The sequence below is a fragment of the Schistocerca cancellata genome, chromosome 6 (genome assembly GCF_023864275.1).
Source record: "Schistocerca cancellata isolate TAMUIC-IGC-003103 chromosome 6, iqSchCanc2.1, whole genome shotgun sequence".
NCBI lineage: Eukaryota > Metazoa > Arthropoda > Insecta > Orthoptera > Acrididae > Schistocerca > Schistocerca cancellata.
The window spans coordinates 643553225-643575846 of NC_064631.1; the positions used below are offsets into that span (position 1 = coordinate 643553225).

The following is a 22622-nucleotide window of genomic DNA, read 5'->3' on the forward strand; positions in this document are numbered from 1 at the left end:
TAATTCAGTAGTTAACCTTTCCTCCAAACCTCTCTCCCAATCTGAAACCCCTGTCCTATCCAAAGGCCTCACCTTCTGCCCTACTCCCAGATTCAACCAAATAGCCCTCGTCAAAGACTTACTGTCCTGCACTCATACTCTCTGCTGGAAATATCACTTTGCCACGAAGAAAAATAATCCTAATCCTACTCCTAATGGTCCAACTCCCCAAGACACTATCCAAATTGAACCCTGCCTGGAACAGTTCCGTCCTCTGTCACAATGGGACCCACCTCCTCTTCCTCAAAATCACCCTCTCCAAACCTTCCAGGAATTTCTCACTTCCAGCCTTGCCTCTCAATCCTTCTTGAAAAACCTTAATCCCACTCCCAACATCAACACAGCTGAATCCCAGGCTATCCGTGATCTGAAGGCTGACCAATCAACCGTCATTCTTCCAGCGGACAAGGGTTCCATGACCGTGGTACTTGATCATCGGGAGTATGTGGCTGAGGGACTGCGTCAGATTTCAGACAACACTACATACAAAGTTTGCCAAGGTGACCCCATTCCTGATGTCCAGGCAGAGCTTCAAGGAATCCTCAGAATCTTAGGCCCCCTACAAAACTTTTCACCTGACTCCATCAACCTCCTGACCCCACCAACACCCTGCACCCCTACCTTCTACCTACTTCCTAAAATTCACAAACCCAATCATCCTGGCCGCCCCATTGTAGCTGGTTACCAAGACCCCACAGAACGTATCTCTGCCTACGTAGATCAACACCTTCAACACATTACATGCAGTCTCTCATCCTTCATCAAAGACACTAACCACTTTCTCAAATGCCTGGAATCCTTACCCAATCTGTTACCCCCGGAAACCATCCTTGTGACCATTGATGCCACTTCCTTATACACAAATATTCTGCACATCCAGGGCCTCGCTGCGATGGAGCACTTCCTTTCACGCCGATCACCTGCCACCCTACCTAAAACCTCTTTCCTCATTACCTTAGCCAGCTTCATCCTGACTCACAACTTCTTCACTTTCGAAGGCCAGACATACCAACAATTAAAGGGAACAGCCATGGGTACCAGGATGGCCCCCTCATACGCCAACCTATTTATGGGTCACTTAGAGGAAGCCTTCTTGGTTACACAGGCCTGCCAACCCAAAGTTTGGTACAGATTTATTGATGACATCTTCATGATCTGGACTCACAATGAAGAAGAACTCCAGAATTTCCTCTCCAACCTCAACTCCTTTGGTTCCATCAGATTCACCTGGTCCTACTCCAAATCCCATGCCACTTTCCTTGACGTTGACCTCCATCTGTCCAACGGCCAGCTTCACACATCCGTCCACATCAAACCCACCAACAAGCAACAGTACCTCCATTATGACAGCTGCCACCCATTCCATATCAAACAGTCCCTTCCCTACAGCTTAGGTCTTCGTGGCAAACGAATCTGCTCCAGTCCTGAATCCCTGAACCATTACACCCACAACCTGAAAACAGCTTTTGCATCCCGCAACTACCCTCCCGACCTGGTACAGAAGTAAATAACCAGAGCCACTTCATCATCCCCTCAAACCCAGAACCTCCCACAGAAGAACCCCAAAAGTGCCCCACTTGTGACAGGATACTTTCCGGGACTGGATACGATTTCCTCAAATCCTACCCTGAAATGAGATCCATCCTTCATGAAATCCTCCCCACTCCACCAAGAGTGTCTTTCCGCCGTCCACCTAACCTTCGTAACCTCTTGGTTCATCCCTATGACATCCCGAAACCACCTTCCCTACCCTCTGGCTCCTACCCTTGTAACTGTCCCCAGCGTAAAACCTGTCCCATGCACCCTCCCACCACCGCCTACTCCAGTCCTGTAACACGGAAGGTGTACACGATCAAAGACAGAGCCACGTGTGAAAGCACCCACGTGATTTACCAACTGACCTGCCTACACTGTGAAGCTTTCTATGTGGGAATGACCAACAGCAAACTGTCCATTCGCATGAATGGACACAGGCAGACAGTGTTTGTTGGTAACGAGGATCACCATGTGGCTAAACATGCCTCGGTGAACGGCCAGTACATCTTGGCACAGTGTTACACCGTCCGGGTTATCTGGATTCTTCCCACTAACACCAACCTATCAGAACTCCGGAGATGGGAACTTGCCCTTCAATATATCCTCTCTTCCCGTTACCCACCAGGCCTCAACCTCCACTAATTTCAAGTTGCCGCCGCTCATACCTCACCTGTCATTCAACAAAATCTTTGCCTCTGTACTTCCGCCTCGACTGACATCTCTGCCCAAACTCTTTGCCTTTACATATGTCTGCTTGTGTCTGTATATGTGCGGATGGATGTGTGTGTGTGTGTGTGTGTGTGTGTGTGTGTGTGTGTGTGTGTGTGTGTGTGTGAGTGTATACCTGTCCTTTTTTCCCCCAAGGTAAGTCTTTCCGCTCCCAGGATTGGGATGACTCCTTACCCTCTCCCTTAAAACCCACATCCTTTCGTCTTTCCCTCTCCTGCCCTCTTTCCTGATGAAGCAACTGTGGGTTGCGAAAGCTTGAATTTTTTGTGTTTGTTTGTGTGTCTACCAACATACCAATGCTTTCATTTGGTAAGTTACATAATCTTTGTTTTTAGATATAATCATGCAAATGGATGTACATTCTTTTAACTCTGAAGGAGGACTCATCTGAATGCAGCTTTTATGTGATTATCAATCATTCAGTACCTCAACGAAATGGTTGTACATTGATGACAACAAGAACTGTTCTTAGAAGAAGGTGCACACTTTCTACAGCCCTTCTATTAACTTTTGAGATATTATTTTTTATGTTAAACTACACCAAGATTTTTATGATGGTACAGTGTTCCTGTTTATCCATTTTAAAGGAACACACACAAAACGACTATTTGACAATGCTTTATAAACAAAATGATGCTGTAGACTGTGTTGGAACTTGATTTACTTTAGTGCACAGCATGTATCAGCATAGCTGGAACAAAATTTCATTGATATCAGTGACACCTCTTTGCCAAACCAACAACTTTACAGCTTGCAAGTTATTGCTCAGTTAAATGTTGTACAGCCTGTCGAAGCTGTTCTCCATGAGCACTGAGTGTCAGACTCTCCTGAGCCTGCAAGAATATGTCTACTGCTCAGCAATTGTACCAGTTATGTACCCTGGTGCTGGACTATCCAACACTAGTGCTTGCATGTGGGGCTAACACTGAGACAGCAATGCACCCACTCTCTTAGGAGTTAATTGTTAATCTTTCACTTCACTTCCCAGTTAGCAGATTCTCTCAGTACCACAGATGGAATTCAGATGCCAATAATGTTGTCTTTACAAAATTCGTATGAATGCAAAAGACAAATCTATAGTATAATTAGTGTCAAGAGCGACCTAAGTCATCCATAAATACAATTATTTGCTCAATTTACAGAATGTGGAATAGTACATATTCATTTTCTGTAAAGATGACAATAAAAGTATTTAGCAGATGATGCCATCCCCAACAAGTAGCTTTCTGTAGACATATTTACTGATTTTCACATTCATTCTACTTATGAAGTACATACAAAGAAAGCAACCTTCCAGTATCAGGTACCAGTGTTAATAGTACTCAACTTTCAATAATACTAAAATCAATATTTTTAACGAAGGTGATGTTATTTATGTAATACAACAAGACAAATGTAATTTGTTTAACAAGTGTAATAAATTCTATATAACTGTTTCAGGTCCATGGCAATGAGTCTCAATACAATGTCAAGTCGACTGGGAGCTTTTAGTGGAAATTTATCATTTCCATACTTGCTGGCAATTGACTGTATAGCTCCATTTTCCCTGTTGACTGCTTTAGTACTGAGTAAGTATTCATCCTACAATACTAGAGGTTTCAGCTGAAATATTTACTTGCCTGATCAGTTAATCATTTTAAGTTCAAAATGTTATTTGTTACATGCAGAAAAGCACTACTAACAAATATCAACTAATGCTAAAATTGCTATTTTATAGCCACACTTTAAGGTTTGATTATTATGATGGAGGACCCTAGAACTAATGCAAAAACAAATAAAGAAAATCTTAGGAAAACATGGTTCAGGAGAGGTGGGCAGACCAACTACAGGATGTAGTGTAAGGTCTCTCTCTCTCTCTCTCTCTCTCTCTCTCTCTTCTCTCTTCTCTCTCTCTCTCTCTCTCTCTCTCTCTCTCTCTCTCTCTCTCTCCCTCTCTCTGAGGGATCATCAAGAAGTATGGCAGGAATTGCTTCATCAAAATGTTAACTAATCAAATTTTGGTCCAATATAAGGATCATGTGTTGCTTCTTAGAGTTAAGTTTGAGACCGAAGTTTTCTGCACATCTTCATGTGCCTCCCGAGATGGCAGAAACAATATTCTTAGGACTGTCATTTAATGCAGTTGGCTGAAGTGATATTTACCAGAGTATGATCAAGATGATATTTGTGTTAATATACAGGGGGAAAACCAACAGTTCCTTGACTGAATGCTTATGGCCTTCTGAAGGTTTGAAGGTTCATTTTCCCCACAAGAAATTCTGCTGCCCAACACAATGTTCGTCACTTCAGTGACTGCTTCATAGCTTGCACCATGTGGATCCTTTATATTAATGCCATATTTTCTGAACTGTGCAGGTAGGAACACTCCCTGTAATATAACCTACATTCCCACAACCCCCCCCCCCCCTCCCCATTCTCAACCATCCCCTTCCCTGCTCCCAAACCAAGCACTACACAGCTTTTTATTCCACCAATTCACCCAGGGTCTCATTTTTCCCCATCCCCTACTTCCCTCCTTTTCTGCTCCCTTCCCCCCTCCCCCCCACTGCTTTCTGTCAAACCATCTGGCTACATCTGGCAGCCCTATCCTGTCCCCAGCATGTCCATTCATGCTCCCACAACCAGCACTTTACTGTCCCCCACCCCCACCCCCACCCTGCTATCCCTTCCCCATCCCATACCAGCCTCCTCCCTATCCCTAACATCTATATTACTTCTCCCACCAGATGCAGTTGCTCACAGTCTGGCCTGAGTGGCCAGAGGTGGTCGTATGTGTGAGTTCTGCTTGCATAAATCTGCATGGGTTGCCTGCTTTAGAACAAGACATTTGGCCAAAAGCTCACGTGTTTAGCAGGCTTTTTGTTGTGTCTGTCTGCGACTCAATGCTCTGTATGGTGAGGAACAGTCTATCCTTTTCCTGGATTTTCCATTGTTTGATTTTGACTAACGGTTTTTTTTCCATTCTCCAACCCAGTGCTGTCTTTCTTTGTTTCTCTTCTCCAACACATTACTTTACTCAGTGTCCATCCTTTTCTTTCTCTTCTTTCCTGTATTTTTCCTGTCACCTTCCAAACCACACCACATTCTCTGACTTACGAGCCACACTGTATCAACAGTGTGGTCTGTGCATAACTTATGGCTTCATGACTGTGCTGGCTGTTGGTGCAGCATCTCATGTCCCACATTTCCCCCACCAATATAATTAATCTTGAGCTTTCAAACTGAACACTCTTTCTGCCTCACTCTTCTGTATTTCTACCTCATCTTCCCCCTCACCCCCCTACCACCCACCATTCTTTCTTCTCTCTTATTCCAGTACACACATACCAACCTCTCCTAATCCTGTTACATCCTCTGTCCCCCTTCTTCATACATATCCACCCACTGACCTGCATCCCACATTATTCTCTTTTTATTTATTTTTCTCTTTGATCTCATTGTGTTTTCATGTTGATTTCAGTTTGTTTCCACCTTTCACTGTCAGCTCTACTCCCTCAGGTTTCATGTTGTTTCCCCATATTTCATCCACTCTGTCCTTTTTCCCACACATTTTGTGTGTTTTTGTAAGTTTTTTGCACATAATTTTATGTATTTTTATCCTCCACTGTGAATCCTCGCTGCTTCCATCTGCACCAACACAGAGAAGTTTCCTTATTCCTAGTGTAATAGTTGTTATCTTACTCATTTCTTAGATAACTGAAAAATTGTTTGTAGAATCTTACACAGTATAGTGTGGTAGGACAACACTCTCACCACGTGTTTTTGAATGGGAATAATACGACCAGTCCTAGCACAATTTCAGCACGCATTATTTTTTTAGTAGTTGCTGAAAGATTACACACCCAATATCTGCATATCCCATTTGTCTAGGGGGGTTTCATAGTTTTCTTTGTCTACAAAATAATCTTTCCAACATTAAGCATGGCCTGGGTTATCTTCTGTTTAAATAAACTCCACCAGATTGGAAATACTTTCAGCTAAAAATTATATTTATTCGTACTTTTTGTTAGGAACTAAACCATTTTCACTATCAATGTTGATAATCTAAATCCATTATACTTCACTTGTCACAAAAACACATCCGCCTTTCTCCAAGACTGAAAAAGAAGTGGTGGGCAAGCCAACATGTGTCCAGAAGTTGCAGACATTCCCACTTCCTAGCTAGCTTCTTTGATCTACTGACCTTATAAACTCCAAAGATAGATATATATAATTTAACATCTTAAACAAGTTCATTATTTATCATAAAAGAACATATTCATAATTAAATTAATAAATTAAGCACATTTTCTGGCAACATAATACAATCATGAATTTACCTCAACTCTTTATCTTTGATGGTCGATTACATTATACTAACCAGAACCCAGTCCCACATACTGCTCCTGCATTGTTGCCTGGCTCATTGAATCCCCCAAAATACTTATCTCCAGCTGCAACCCTTCTGTTCATGATGACCTCCATCTGTTCATATTCTGCCAGTCCTCAGCCCTCACCAAACTAGTCCTGCAAAAAAATTAAAATCAGGCCCAAACCACCTTGCAGTAACTCCTCTCCATCCATAAAATTACCCTGCTTTGCAATCCTAAATCCCTGTATCCTGTCTCTCACACTGAATCTCTTGCCCTTCAGGAACTAGAGTAACACGCACAACGACACCTCAAAAAACTCACCAACTTGTTCCCTTGCTGCTCTCACATTGGACTACCACTATTCATCACCTTTACAACAACCTCCAAACTTCCCCATGTCCCTTCGTAGCTGACAAACCCTGCCTTGCAGACCTACTGCATGTACCACACTCTCAGAAACTCCCTCCTACCGCTATACACAATCCAGAACCTAAACAGACCCAAAACACAGTCACGAACCTTTCCTCCAAAAGCCTTAATCCCACAGAAGTATCAGTCCTTTCCAATGGTCTTACTTTTTGCCCAACTACTGAATTCAGTCATGCAGGACTTGTTAAAGACCTTGTCTCCTCCTCCTGGTCCCTACAGTGCAAACACTTTTCCTCACTAATCCTACCAGTCGGACTCAACCCAATACTAATCTGGAACATTGCCCGACTCAGTTCACTCCTCCATCCAACCGCGATCCATCCCCACTGCCCCCAAATCATCCCCGTTAACATTCCAGAATTTTTAAAACTAAAACCTTGCCTCACCATCATTCTCCAGATCCCTCAACATGGTAGCTACCCTTACATCTGCAGAAAGAACCAGTCCACCACCTAAACACTAATCCTGATCTTATAATCCTACCTGCCAACTAAGACTTCACCACTGTGGTTTTGAACCACAGGGATTGCTGGCAGAAGGACTCCACCAGCTGTCAGATTCATCCACATACAAATCCTGCTAAGTGACCCATTCCAGAAACCAACAGGATCTCCACTCTCTCCTCAAATACTTAGGCCCGTCACACAACCTCTCCCCTGAGTCTGTCTTTCTCTTCACCCCTACCACTCCCCGCATTCCTACCTTCTACATGCTTCCAAAAGTCCATAAACCCAACCACCCAGGACACCCCATTGTGGCTGGTTACTGTTCCCCCACTGATAGAACCTCTGCTCTTGTAGACCAACACCTTCAGACTATTACCTGTGACCTACCCTCTCCTATATAAAAGACACCAACCATTTTCTCCAGTCACTATGCACAGTTCCTGTTCCTTTACCACACAATAGCCCACTCCTCACTATTGACGCCACCTCTGTTTATGCTGACATTTCTAATGCACATGGCATTGACACTATTGACCACTACCTTTCCCAAGGCCCGAATGATTCCAAACCTACAACCTCCATCTCGGTCAGAGTGGGCGACTATAAACTCACTCACAATTGCTTCACCTTTGAAGGCACCACCTATTAACAAATATGTGCTGCAACAATGTTTACCGTCATGCCACCATCCTCCAAGGTGTGTGAGAAAAATAATAAGACTGGCAACACTGTGATCACTCTGGCAATACAGTGTCATTCTACTCATGTAGACCAATGTGTTCATCCCTTCCAGAAGTTCAGCCTGAGTTTCAGCTCTGTACAGCTATCATGTGATGTTTGGAAGTGCCATCAGTGAAGTCGTTGTGTGACATGAAAATGTACTGTGGAATTTAGAGCAATGTTATGCAATCAAATTTTGTGTTAAACTTGGGAATCCACAAGTGTGACCTTTGAAAAGTTGATGCGACTCACGGGGAACATTCCTTATCAAGAGCAGAAGTTTTTTGGTGGCACAAATCATTTTTGGAAGGGCAAGAAAACACCGAAGATGAACTTTGCTGAGGGCAACATTCTACACCTACAAACTGCAAACCACTGTGAAATGCTTGGCAGAGGCGTACATCTCATTGTACCGGTTATTGGGGTGTACTGCGCATGCTGTAACTGTTATAATCCTATCCTCAAAGTCCCATGTGAACGATTTGTAGAGTGCTGTAGTATATTTCTGGAGCTGTTATTTAAAGCCAGTACTTGAAACTTTATTAGTAGACGTTCTCAGGACAGTTTACATCTATCTTCAAGAATCTGCCAGTTTCTTCAGTACCTCTGTGACACTTTGCTTTTCTTTAGTATATCTGTGAAACTTTCACATTGATGAAACACACACCTGTAACCATTTGTGCTGCCCTTCTCTGTATACATTCAATATCCCCTGATAGTCCTATTTTGTACATGTACCACACACCACAAACTTGAGCAATATTCTAGAACCAGTCACATGAATGACTTGTAAGCAATCTCCTTTGTGGACTGATTCCACTTCTTCAGTATTCTACCAATAAAGTGAAGTCTACCACTTGCTTTACCCACATCTGAACCTATGTGATCATTCCATTTCGTATCCCTACAAAGTGTTACGCCCCGGTATTTATATCAGCTGGCCAGTACCAACAGTGGATCATTAATATGTAGTCACAGGATACTACGTTTTTTTTCATTTTGTGAAGTGCACAACTATACATTTTTGAACATTTAAAGCAAGTTGCCAATCTTTGCACCACTTTGAAATCTTATCGAGATCTGCAGATTCTTTCAGGCAGTACTTAGTTACAGATAACTGCATCACCTGCAACAATCCTGAGGTTACTATTAATATTGTCTGCAATGTCATTAACGTACAACATGAACAGCAAGGGTCCCAACACACTTCCCTGGGGCACATCCGAAATTACTTCTTCATCTGACAATGACTCTCAATCCAAGGTAACATGCTGTGTCCCCCCTCCCAAAAAGTCATCAATAAGTCACAAATTCACTTGATACCTCATATAATCATGCTTTTGACAATAAGCATAGCTGTAGTACTCGGTCAAATGCTTTTCAGAAATTGAGAAATACTGCATCTACCTGGCTGCCATGATGCAAAGCTTTCAGTATGTCTTGTGAGAATAGTGTGAGATAGGTTTCACATGATTGATGTTTTCAGAATTCATGCTGGTTGGTATGGAGGATGTCATTCAGTTTGAGACACCTCATTATGTTTGAGCTCAGAATATGTTCTAAGATTCTACAACAAATTGATGTCATGGATACTGGACGGTAGTTTTGTGGATCGCCTCTACTACCCTTCTTGTAGATGAGTGTGACCTATGCTTTTTTCCAAGACCTGGGCATGGGTTTTTGTTCGATTACAATTAGAAGATTGTTAGATTACAGTTAGAAGAGGGGCTAATTCAGCCACAAATTCACTATTGAATCCGATAGGGGTTCCATCAGGCCCTGAAGCTTTGTTCAGTTTTAATAATTTCAGCTGTTTCTCAACACAACTGACACTAATACTGATTTCACTCATGTTTCCAGTGGTACAAGGATTAAACTGGGGCAATTCTCATGGGTTTTCCTTTGTAAAGAAAATTTGAAAATGGAGTTAAGCATTTCATCTTTTGCTTTGCTACACTCAATTTCGTTTCCTGTCTCATTCATTAGGTACTGGACACTAACTTTGGTGCCACTAACAGCTTTCCCATATAATCAAAAGTTATTTGGGTTTTATGAAAGAACATCTGAAAATATTTTGTTATGCTAGTCACTGTATGCTTAACAAATGGTTCAAATGGCTCTGAGCACTATTCAACTTAACTTCTGAGGTCATCAGTCGCCTAGAACTTAGAACTAATTAAACCTAACTAACCTAAGGACATTACACACATCCATGCCCGAGGCAGAATTCGAACCTGCGACCGTAGCAGTTGCTCGGCTCCAGACTGTAGCGCCTAGAACTGCACGGCCACTCCGGCCGGCCTGTATGCTTAACACATTATTCTCTTGACAGCCACATCCGTTTCATCAGCATCTCTCTATTTATGGCCCTATGCTTTGTTTCACACCTATCATGCAATAATCTCCGTTTCTTTAGAAGTTCCTTTACAGTGACTGTGAACTGTTCCACTGGGTACATACCCATACAGTGCATGGCTACTTATTCTTTTAAACTGGAGCAATAGTTCCTCTACATATCCCTGCCCTGTGCTGGAAGTTTCACGTTCCTTATTGAGATATGACACAACTGATTTTTTATCTAGTTTACTGGACATACATATCTTTCTGTTTGTTTTCATTGTCCTTCGTACTTTGTTAATCATTGTTGCCACAACTGCTTCTTGGTCACTGATACCAGTTTTGATGTGGACATCCTCAAAGAGGTCTGGTCTATTTATTGACATTAGATCCAATATATTTCCATCATGAGTGGGGTTCCAAACTACCTGTTCTAGGCACTTTTAGAGAGGGCATTCAGTAAAGTTTCACATGATGCCTCATCACACCCACACTAGCAAAACTGTAATTTTCTCAATTGATTATTGGATGATTAAAGTTTACACCAATGATTACACTCTGATTGGGGAACTTACATACAAGTGAACTGAGGTTTTCCTTTAAAGTTTTTGGTTACGTCAGATGGATGAGTCTGTGGGCAACAGGAAGAGCCAACTATCATTTCATGCCCACCCCTAATACTGAGTATAGCACAAACATTCTGACATGCAGCTTCAATTTCTGTATCAGTGGATTTGAGTTTCTTGTCTACTGTGATGACTACACCACCTCCATTTACCATTTGCCTATCCTTTCAGTACACACTCAAATTTTCCCAAAATTCCCACTGCTATCAATCTGAGGTTTCCCCCAGCTTTCTGTATCTAGTATTATGTGAGCTTCAGTGCTTTTCAGGAGAGCTTCATACTGTGGCACTTCAGCAGTTAACCATTAGGATTTTAATTCTCTCATCTGTGGGAGGTATTTCTTCCCATCTTACACTGATACTTCTGGGTTTCCTATAGCTATCATTATCTGGATTGGACAGAGAATTACCTAATCTAATAAACTCTTGTGTACACTCCACAAACACACAGTCAGCTACCTGAGTAGCAGCCAGTGTAGTGTACACTTGACCCATTTAGGAGGACCCTACAGTTCTTAACCCAACGGCGCAAGCCCAGGAAGTGGCAGCATGGCTTGTCACAGAACCATCAAAGTCTCTGGTTCAGTCCTTCCACTCAACTCAGAACCAAAGGATCATGATCTATTCTGGAGACAATGCTGCAAATTGTGAGTTTAATTGAAACTCCATGCACAAGGCTGCTCTTCTTGACCTTCTTTGCATCACTGGAGTGACCCTAGTATGACCTCAGAGCCCAGACGACAGGCATCATTTGGTCCAATGTGCGCCACACTCTACAGTTGTTGCACCCTGTTCCATCAATTGCTGCTGAAATAGCCTCTTCAGTGAGTTGAATGAGGCCCGCAGGCATACACACTGATTGCACTTGGTGCCCCTGTCCCCTGCTGCCATTTCCCTAAGGGGTACCATCATTTGCTGTATGTTTGAACTCCTGATGATTGATAGACCCTCACCCTTATGTGACTGCCTCCTCTTCACACCAGACAAAACAGGTGAAGTGAGTCCCACTGGCTCAGTTTCAATTTCTGTGAAAGACAGCACCTCAAACTTGTTGGCAATGGGTATTGGGACAACACCCTGAATGCACCCTGGTCCCCGTCCAACCTGTACAGCGTGTCTAACTCTACCACCAAATGCTATTCACAGTCAAGTGGATGAGTAATGACAGATCCCATACTCTCTGCAGAGGAGACAGGACCCACATGAGTAGATAGTACTTGAGAGATCTTTGGTACCACTACCACAGATACATGACTCTTGGGAGCTCTTCCAACACAACAACTTGCAGCAGCTGCCAATCATTTGACAATAGTCAGGGCGATTTCCAGCTGCTTATGACTGTCAACACACTCATTCCAAGTTCGAGAACAGCATTCATAGTGGGGCTGCATTTTAGGTGGTGCGATATGTTACAGCCCAGTGAACAAATAACTTTAAATTAAACTTGCTGATTATCTTTTAATCTCATGAGCAATGAAGTTTCTGAAACTTCCTGGCAGATTAAAACTGTGTGCCAGACCAAGACTCGCGAAAGGCAAAAGTCCTGAGTTCGAGTCTCGGTCCGGCACACAGTTTTAATCTGCCAGGAAGTTTCATATCGGCGCACACTCCGCTGCAGAGTGAAAATCTCGTTCTGGAAACATCCCCCAGGCTGTGGCTAAGCCATGTCTCCGCAATATCCTTTCTTTCAGGAGTGCTAGTTCTGCAAGGTTCACAGGAGAGCTTCTGTTAAGTTTGGAAGGTAGGAGACGAGGTACTGGCAGAAGTGAAGCTGTGAGGACGGGGCGTGAGTCGTGCTTGGGTAGCTCAGTCGGTAGAGCACTTGCCTGCGAAAGGCAAAGGTCCCGAGTTCGAGTCTCGGTCCGGCACACAGTTTTAATCTGCCAGGAAGTTTCATATCAGTGCACACTCCACTGCAGAGTGAAAATCTCATTCTGGAATGAAGTTTCTAGTTCCCTATAAGAATTGAAGCAAATAAACAAAACGAGATTTCTATTAAGGCAACAGAAAAACTTTTTAAGGATAATTATAGTGTCTTACCAAACTTGAAAATAGAGATAATTTATGATAAATGTATGTAATATATACTCCTCTTTAAAGGAAAACTAAATGTAACTCATATGTTAGTTGGAATATCTGCTGCAGTAACTAAATCACAAACGCTGATTTACTAAATCTTAGATTATGCACAGGACAATCATGGATCTGAAAATTCTCAAAATTGCACGTTTATTTGTGTTGATATACAATGAAATTCACCGGTGATCTATTCTATGGCAGTAACTGTGAACCATAAATGTTGATTTGCTACAAAATAAGTTATATATCTAAAATTCCAGTACCGATAACTTATGAAAATATAGTTTTGTAAGCATCCAGAAATTCTCAAAGCAACCTGTTTCTCATGTAATTATACAATGAAATTAGAGAATTACTGTTTTGAGCAAGGTCAGGCCTACTGTTCTCAAAAGTTTTAAGAGCACAAATGAGATTACACCTACAATTAATGACAACAGTATGAGTTTATTGCAGCACTTCCGAAAGTTCAAAATTTCACAATACATCACAGTAGAAATGGATATTGATATAATCAATGAAAGATTGTAAACAGTAAAATATACAAATGTAGAATTTCAAATCAGCACACAAGTCTTGTACAGGGTGTCCCACACAAAAGCAAATTCCGAAGTCAGCTTTCATACATAAATAAGTGTGCAAATTTCATGGATTTTTCACCTTGATGTTTCTATGGTAACTTCTACACTGGTGTGCCAAAGAAGAACACTCCATCATGAGTTTATCTCGGCCAAAATTGCTAAAATGTGCAGCACCAATGAAGCACACCTTCTACCTGTTGCAGCTAACAATGCAACATTCATCTTCAAAAAGTGCCAAAATTTCTAATATATGCCTACTCTTGTGAGATCCAGACCAACTTTTAACAATAAGGATGATAGGTGAGTTTGACTGAAGTTTTGTACACATGATAGGTTTGTGTCAAAAAGATGCCAAAAAACACCACAACTGAGCAAAAGGACAAGTGAAGAAATTTGTGTGTTGATCTTCTTGAGAGGATTGTCAATGACCAAGATTGGTCAGTTGTGTGATCACAGGTGATGAATCCTGGATTTTCAAGTATGACCCAAGGCAAAGCAGCAAATTGAGTAGTGGCACAGTGAGACATCTCCTCGACCAAAACAAGCTCAAATGAGCAACTGTAAAAGATGAAAACAATGCTGATTTGCTTTTTTGACAGTAGGGATATCATACATAAAGAAATTATTCCTCTGGGACAAACTGTCAGTGAAGTGCTTTACAAAGATGTCCTTGAAAGGCCCAGGAAAAGGATAAATCAAGTGAGACTGGACATTGCAGACAAGTGGATGCTTGATCATGACAACACTCCATGTCACATGGCCAGTTCCATCACAGAATGTTTTACCTCAAAAGGCAGTCCTTTTGTTCCATAGCCTTGCTATTCACCTAATCTGAGTCCCTGTGAATTTTTTCTTTTCCTGAAATCTGGATATGTTTTAAAAAGACATCATTTTCGGACTCTGGAGAACATTCAAAAGAAAGTGACCAATGTAATAAAGGCCTACCAGTTGAAGCCTTCAGGTGTGCTATGAGTATTGGTAACAATGACTCTGCCAGTGTATAGCTGCTGAATGGAACTACTTTGAAGGGGACAATATTGTTGTCTGAAAAAACTAAAAACTTTGGTGCATAAAAAACCAGTCTCATTACTTTTCTCATACACCTCATAAGCCAACCTACTCCTAGAGGAAACCTTCTAACCCCCAGAAACCCAAACCCTTCACCTGGTTCAGATTCATTGATGACATCTTCGTGATCTGGATCAAGGGTGAGGATGCCTTATCCACATGCCTTCAGAACATCAACACCATCTCTCCCATTCACTTCACCTGGTCCTTGTTAACCCTACGAGATACCCTCCTCAATGTTGACATTTACCTCAATAATGGTGATATCAGTAACTCTGTCCACATCTAACCTACCAACCACCAACAATACATCCACTTCAACAGCTGCCACCCACTCAATACCAAGATGTCCCTTCCCTCAAGCCTAGTTACCCATGGCCAACATGCTTGTAATGATGAGCAGTTCCTCTCAAAATATACCAAGGGTCTCACTGAGGCCTAAACAGACCAGAATTATCCTCCCAACCTTGTACAAAACCAGATGTCAGGTGGGTTGTCTATCCAGTCATCCACCATCTCCCAGAGTTCCTATAGTTTGGGCACAAAGGAGCACTCCCCTTGTGACTCAGTACCCCCAGGACAGGATCACATTCTCCGCTAGGGTTTCAACTACCTCTCAACATGCCCTGTAACCCCTCTCATAGTGATATTCTGCTGCCCAATGAATCTACACAACATTTTCATCCATCCCTACTCCATACCTGCTACCAACTACTTGCATCATGGTTCACATTCCTGTAATAGACCCAGATGCAAGATTTCATCCTCCCACCACCATCTACTCCAGTCTGGTCACAAGCATTACCTATACCATCAAAGGCAGGGATACAAGTGAAAGCAGTAATATGATCTACAAGCTAAGCTGCAACCTCAATGCTGCATTCTATGTGGTCATGATAACCAACAAGCTGTCTTTCCAAAAGAATGGCTACATAAAAACTGACAGAGAGACAGCTGGACCACCCAGATGCTGAGCTTGCTGCCCAACACAACATTCTTCACACCCTGTGCCATCTGGATCCTTCATACCAACACCAGCTTTTCTGATCTGTGCAGGTGGGAATGCTCCCTGCAATATATCCTTGCATTCCCATAACACCCCCCTCTCCCCCCCCCCCCCCCCCCACTAGCCTCAACCTTTGTTAAGTCTCTACCCTTCACCCACCTACCCCCTTCCTTGATTTCACTCCAGTACTACATAGCCTTCTAGTATATTTTTCTCCCCTCCTTCACTCCTTTTCCACTCCCCCACCCCACCACCCCCACATCTCACCCTGAAACGTTACGACTGTATCTTTCTGCACTATCCTGTCCCCACCATGTCCTTGTACGCTCCCACAAGCAGCACTTCACTATCCCCCATACCTACCTTGCTGTTCTTCCCCCTCCCCACCCCAACCTCCTCGTTACCCTCACCACCCAGACTACTTCTCCTATAATGTGCAGTTGCTCACATATTGGCCTCAGAGGCCAGAGACAGTGATTTTTGTGTGTGTGTGTGTGTGTGTGTGTGTGTGTGTGTGTGTGTGTGAATGAGTTGTGCTTATGCAGATGGGTTGCCTACTTTAGAAGAAGGCCTTTTGGCTGGCCAAATACTCACAGTTTAGCAGTATTTTTGTTGTGCCTGTCTGTGACTCAACATCTACATGGTGAGTAGCAATTATCCTTATCATAACGTTGTCAATTTGAGCAATGTACTTCATAGCTTTTGATTTTGTGCTAAATATTCTTATCAGCCTGATGTCACATGGTGGTTTTTGGACATTACTCAAAGGAATAGGTTGGACCAATCTTTGCTTCAACTCTGTGGAATATGTACCACTAATATTATAAAAATTGAAGATGGCTGTAGGAACTGGAAGATGTGGAATTTTTAATTATGTCTTTGCTTGTGCCATCATTAACTACCAGCTCAGATGAAATTTGTTGATGGCTTTCCATATTATGGTAGAAGAAAGATATTTTATGGCAAATGGATCTATATTGGATGTGCCCTCTTCTAGATGTCACGACTCAGCAACTTGAGAGATGGCTGGTGTCAGGAAAGAATTATTTAATTTATCAGCAGAGGCTTGACTGATTCCACGTCATCTTTCCTTTGCCGAGGTTGCATAGTTTCTTTTACATGGCTGCAAGCTGTAGAAGTGTACATTTATGCATGGTAAATTTATGTGAGTGACATACAGTGCAGAAGTGTATGTTTCAGCATGTCCATCCAAGGCTTACTTGAACACTTGCTGTCTGCTGACTGGGAGGAATGTAATGCATTTTCAGCATAAGATATTTATTAGGGATAACTGAAGTGAAGAGTAAACTGGCTAAAAGAAAAGTAGGATGTGCAATGACTATGAGTAGTTGTCAATAAAAATATATATGCAACACTTGTAAAATAACTGTGTTCATGCAATGTCTCAAAGATTGTTGAAAACACTGTTCAATGGGACATTTAATACTAGGAAAACTTGTCACTATTACTGAAACTTCCTGAGAGATTAAAACTGTGTGCTGGGCCGACACTCAGACTCAGGACCTTTGCCTTTTGCGGGCAAGTGATCTACCAACTGAGCTACCCAAGCATGACTCAAGACCCATCCTCACAGCTTCAGTTCTGTGAGGACAGGTCATGAGTCATGCTTGGATAGCTCAGCTGGTAGAGCACTTGTTAGCAAAAGGCAAGGTCCCGAGTTTGAGTCTCGGTCTGACACACAGTTTCAATCTGCCAGGAAGTTTCATATCAGCGCACACTCCGATGCAGAGTGAAAATCTCATTCTGTCACTATTACTCTTGAACAGAAATTCCTGCATTTCCAGTGTGATGCCAATATAATAGCTTCATTGGCGCTTTCTGCGTGTGTAAATACTCATGGCATCATAGCACACAAGATAAATTACAAAAGTACATTGATCCAACTTTTGTGACACTTGCAAGCTAGGAGCCACTTAATCCACTGTAGAAGAATTGAAGGCATCGAGGTAATAGGGCGGCTCGAGCCTCCAGCAATGCGCAGTGACGCCAGTGTCTCGCCAGGAACACTGATATAAGGTGTACGGGGCCACACGTGTCCCGATTGGATGCAGCTTCACGAATCTTAGCAGGTCACACCAGTTGGTGTGGAATCCCGGCCTGGGCCTCACAGAGTAGGAAAACTCTCGGCAGTAGTGCCAGCCACTGCAGACCAAAGCGGACAGCGACAGTATGCCCGCAAGGGTGAAGGTGGTCGAGTGGCTGCACTGCCCCAGTCTCAAATGGCTGCCCTCAAGACATGAGGCTCGCTACAGCTGGAAGCAGGCTCAGGAGTGTCCCACAAGCTGGAAGGTGCTAAGTCTGTAGCCTGAGACTCAGAGCCAGCAGTAGGTCTAACTTTACTGGAGGCTGAGTCTTGTTGTGGCAGCCTGCAGACTTGTCATCATCTTGTAAACCAGCGTAGACCTCCCATCATTTGTGTCTGTCAGACTGCGTGCACTACTTAAAAATGAGGAGTACTTACACTGGATTGTTGTGTACTTATTTTCCCTGAGACATCAGTTCCCATCACATAGCCCCGACAGAACCTCCGGTGCAGACGTTAAGTAATCAGGGCCACCGCACGGCAGTATTTGCTCTTTCTGCCGTGTCACTGTTATTACAATATCAGTCCCTCGAAGCACCTCTGATGTAGTAATTGCCTGGGGTCGTAGCAGCAGTTCTTGTCATATCGAGAGGTTGGCCTCTTGTGATGGCTGTGGCAGTGCTGTTACTTTAGTCAGTAGTACCAAAAATAGGACTATAAAACAGAACATTATGAGGTATTTAAATCATCTGTGTGCAGATCAGTTTGAATCAAATTTCTTTTAGTTTTAGGTAGGGAGCTAGATGCATTCAAGGCTTAAAAGTGGGTGCAGCATGCTGTACATAACTGGCTGTGTTCAGATGGATATTGTGGTGGCAAAATGTTCATTTAATTGAGGTGTTTAAACAAATGCCCATTTTCCTGAATGCTGCAATTCTCCTGCTTTCAGTGTATACAAAAATTGACACTATCTAAAAGTGTTTTGCTATCTAAATTCTGCTAATGTAAAATCTGCCACCACATTATATAGTAATGTATCCTGTGTTCAAGCTGTCAGAGATTTGTCACTTTTAATTATAATGTCAGTTATGTAATCATTTAAATAATAGTGTGAAACATTTAAATAATGGTGTGAAATATTCTGATGTTATATGTTACATATACCGTGGTGGCATCACCCGCCAAGTTAGTCCAATTTTATTCTGCATTGGGTCAGTAGTCTGTGTTGGTTGTTGCCAGAAATGTGTCTCTCTAATTGGAGCAGTAAATGAAGAGTAATTTTAGAACAGTGTATGCTTTATGATTATTGCAATTACTAAATATCCAGGCAAAGTTACACTTTGCCCAGATGAGTATACTTTTCAAAATTTTTCTTAGTTGTGCATGTACCATTTGAGATTTTATCTCTCAGTGATCAACATTGGCAGCTGTTCCAGTAGTATGGCCTGAAGTTTTTCAAAGTTCATTATTTGCAGTTACCATAATTTTCAAATGAAAGATATTTTGCATTTGAAAGTCAAGCCATGACATTAAATACATAACAGCATGATAATCCTTGTATATCATGTTGTTTAGTAAGAAAGATGTGTTGCATGCTTCAACAGATGGACCTCAGTCTGTTACATTACAATCCACAATTCAATGCATCATCCAAACAACCTGTGGTCGAGATCTAAAAGTTGCTGGTGTCACTGAGAAATATATTTTCTCAATGTGCTATTTGAAGCCATGTATCTTTGGGCCTTTGTATAGAATGCAGGTCTGAATACATAAACAAAAGATGTTCAGTCTGCCACAGATACTGATAGGAAATAAATGTCGCATACATGTCAAATGACTACGTTGACATGTTGTTGATGCTCAGTGAATGCTGACCTGATACCAATGAATCAGCCGTGGCTTATGTTGTAAAATAACCTGGTCAAAGAGGTTCATCATCCATTATGTTCTTACATGCTGAATGATGACTCTAAGAAACACCTAGTTTGAGACAGTGTGGCAGTAATAGACAGTGTCAGGACCTAGGTGTCTCATGATATACAACTCTAGAGCAGCAAGTTATGTATTTGTTTTTTCCTGTGTTTACCGAGTTGTGTATTGCTTAAATATAATGCATGTTTTTCTGTTTAAGAAGTTATATCTCACATCTGTAACTGTAAGTGTAAATTCAGGCAGTCTCTACCACATTTTTCATTTCTTCTGAAGAGCCAGCTACATAGCACAGTAAGACATCAATGTCCATTGATGACCCATCAGGACACCAACAAGTTGCATATTCAGGTTTTTGTCAGCTTTTATAGTTTACTTCTTCAGTTAGTCTTGCTAGGATGGGTAGAATACGTGCACACTGTGTGCAGATGCAGGATGACTCAGCCACAGTGTGTGAACAGCTGAATACTCTTTTGGCCACAGTCAATCACCTTCAGGCAGCTGTCTTGGGGTGTGTGGGTGGCAGAGAATCTGGCAGAGGGCATGGGACACTACAGGTGACACTTGTTTTGCCCACGGGCTCTGCTGCAGAGGCACCTCCTAGTGTACCTGACGCGGTGGATCTGCCTCCACAGCAAGGTGGGTGTTTGGGGGTTACACATTTGCATCACCAAAGGCTGAGCTCCAACATGGAGGCTGGCCATCTGGCCTAGTCTATTTATCCCGTGAATAAATAGGTGGCCAATTCCTTCAGCAGGTTCCGAGCTATCACATACAGGTAGCGGTTTGCTAGTTATCAGGAGCTCCAACATTAGGTGCGTTATCAAACTCCTTAGGAAGACAGCATTCAGGGCTGGAAACGAAGCCAATATGGACTCAGTATGTCTGCCGAGGGCCTCATCAGAGATGTGGAAAGGGCCTCGCGTGTGGCTATTGAGGATGCAAGTTGTGGCTCACGTCGGCGCCGACGACATGTGTTGCATGGGTTCTGAGGCGATCCCCAGCTCATACAGATACAGGTGGCTGGCGGAGGTGGTAGTATGAGGTATTTTGATAAACACTCGCCAGTTGATATGCAGAAAGGGAAGTGAGGCCGTGTTCAGAGTAAAGACCATTAGACTGTCAAAATTTTATCAGTAAAGTGTCAAAGTATTTGTAACAAAGTTTCCGAATTTACTGTCCTCCAGGAAAGTTCTCGCATTCAGATTATTTTTGAGATCAAGAGTTGGCTGAAATCCAAAGAAGAAAGCCCCGAGATATTTGGTGAGTCACAGACCGTATATCGGAAAGACAGAATAGATGCCATAAGAGAGGGAGTGTTCATTACTGTTAACAAAAACATTGTCTCTATTGAGGTCAAAGTTTAGTGTGACAGTTCTCAGGTCACATATAACAGTCTAGATGAAACCAAGTGGATCGATAGATGTTTTTACCAGCTACCTGATTCCAATGTGACAGACAGTTCTAGGGTCATTAAAAGAAATTCTATGATCAGTAGTGTGTAAATACCCAGACCATGCAATACTAGTTAGAGGCGACTTTAACAGCCGACTATGGACTGGAATGATTTTGGATTCATCGAGGGGTACAGACAGACAGTCACACAAATTACTTGTGAACATGTTTTCTGAAAACTATCTTGAGTAGCTAGTTTGGCAGTCCACATGCAATGGAGATACAAATGTAGCTACAAATAGGCTGGAGCTTATCGACAGTGTCAGTATAAAGATGGAGATTAGTGATCATGATGTCATTATCGCAGCTATGGTTACCCAAGTTAAAAAGTCACCCAAGAAGGCTTCTGCTATAAAAAACAGATAAGCAGTTGTTAGCATCTCACTCAGATGGTGAACTGACATCACTTAGTTCCAGTGAGATGGATGTAGAGGAATTATGCACAAAGTTCAAGCACACTGTAAATTATAGTCTGGGGAACTATGTGCGTAGTAAATGGATTAAGGACGTGGTTTAAAAACAAAATTCAGAAAATCCTGAGGAATCAGAGGCTGTTACACTCTTGGTTCAAAAGAGAATGCGCAAATGATGACAAGAAATGGTTAACAGAGATTCATGCATGTGTGAAAACAACTGTGCATGAAGCATACAACTACCACCATCATACCTTAGCAAAAGATCTGATAGAGAACCTAAGAAAATTCTGCTCTTGTGTAAAATTGCTATGTGGGTCTAAGGCTTATATACAGTCACTTGCTGACAAGTCTAGTGTGGCAGTTGAAGACAGCAAAACAAAAGCCGAAGTTTTAATTTTTCATTTAAGAAATCATTCAAGCAGGAGAATTGTGCAAATATACTGTCATCTAGCCATCAAACAGGCTCCTATGGATGATGGTCAAGAGGCAGATCTCATATTTCTAGATTTTTGAAAAGCATTTGACACGGTACCTCACTGCAACTGTTAACGAATACATGTGCGTATGGAATCTGCTCCCAGATATGTGACTGGCTCAAAGACTTCTTAGGTAATAGAATCCAGTGTGTTGTGCTCCTCGATGGTGAATGTTCATCGGAGATAAGGGTAACATCAGGAGTGCCCCAGGGAAGTGTGATAGGACTGTTCCTATTTTCTATATTCATAAATGATCTGACAGACAGGGTGGACAGCAACCTGCGGTTATTCATTGATGATGCAGTGGTGTACAAGAAGGTGTCAAAGTTAGGTGACTATAGGTTGATACAAGATGATC

The 22622-nt window shown here is 42.3% G+C and overlaps 1 protein-coding gene across 1 annotated transcript in view; it reads left to right on the plus strand.

Annotated features, from left to right (window-relative positions):
* The window catches only part of LOC126190908 (synaptic vesicle glycoprotein 2A-like), a 188471-nt gene that overhangs the window by 151027 nt on the left and 14822 nt on the right, over window positions 1–22622 (plus strand). Inside the window, exon 11 of the mRNA XM_049931538.1 lies at window positions 3745–3872. Coding sequence (XP_049787495.1) covers window positions 3745–3872 — 128 coding nt within the window. The remainder of the gene's footprint in view (window positions 1–3744; window positions 3873–22622) is intronic.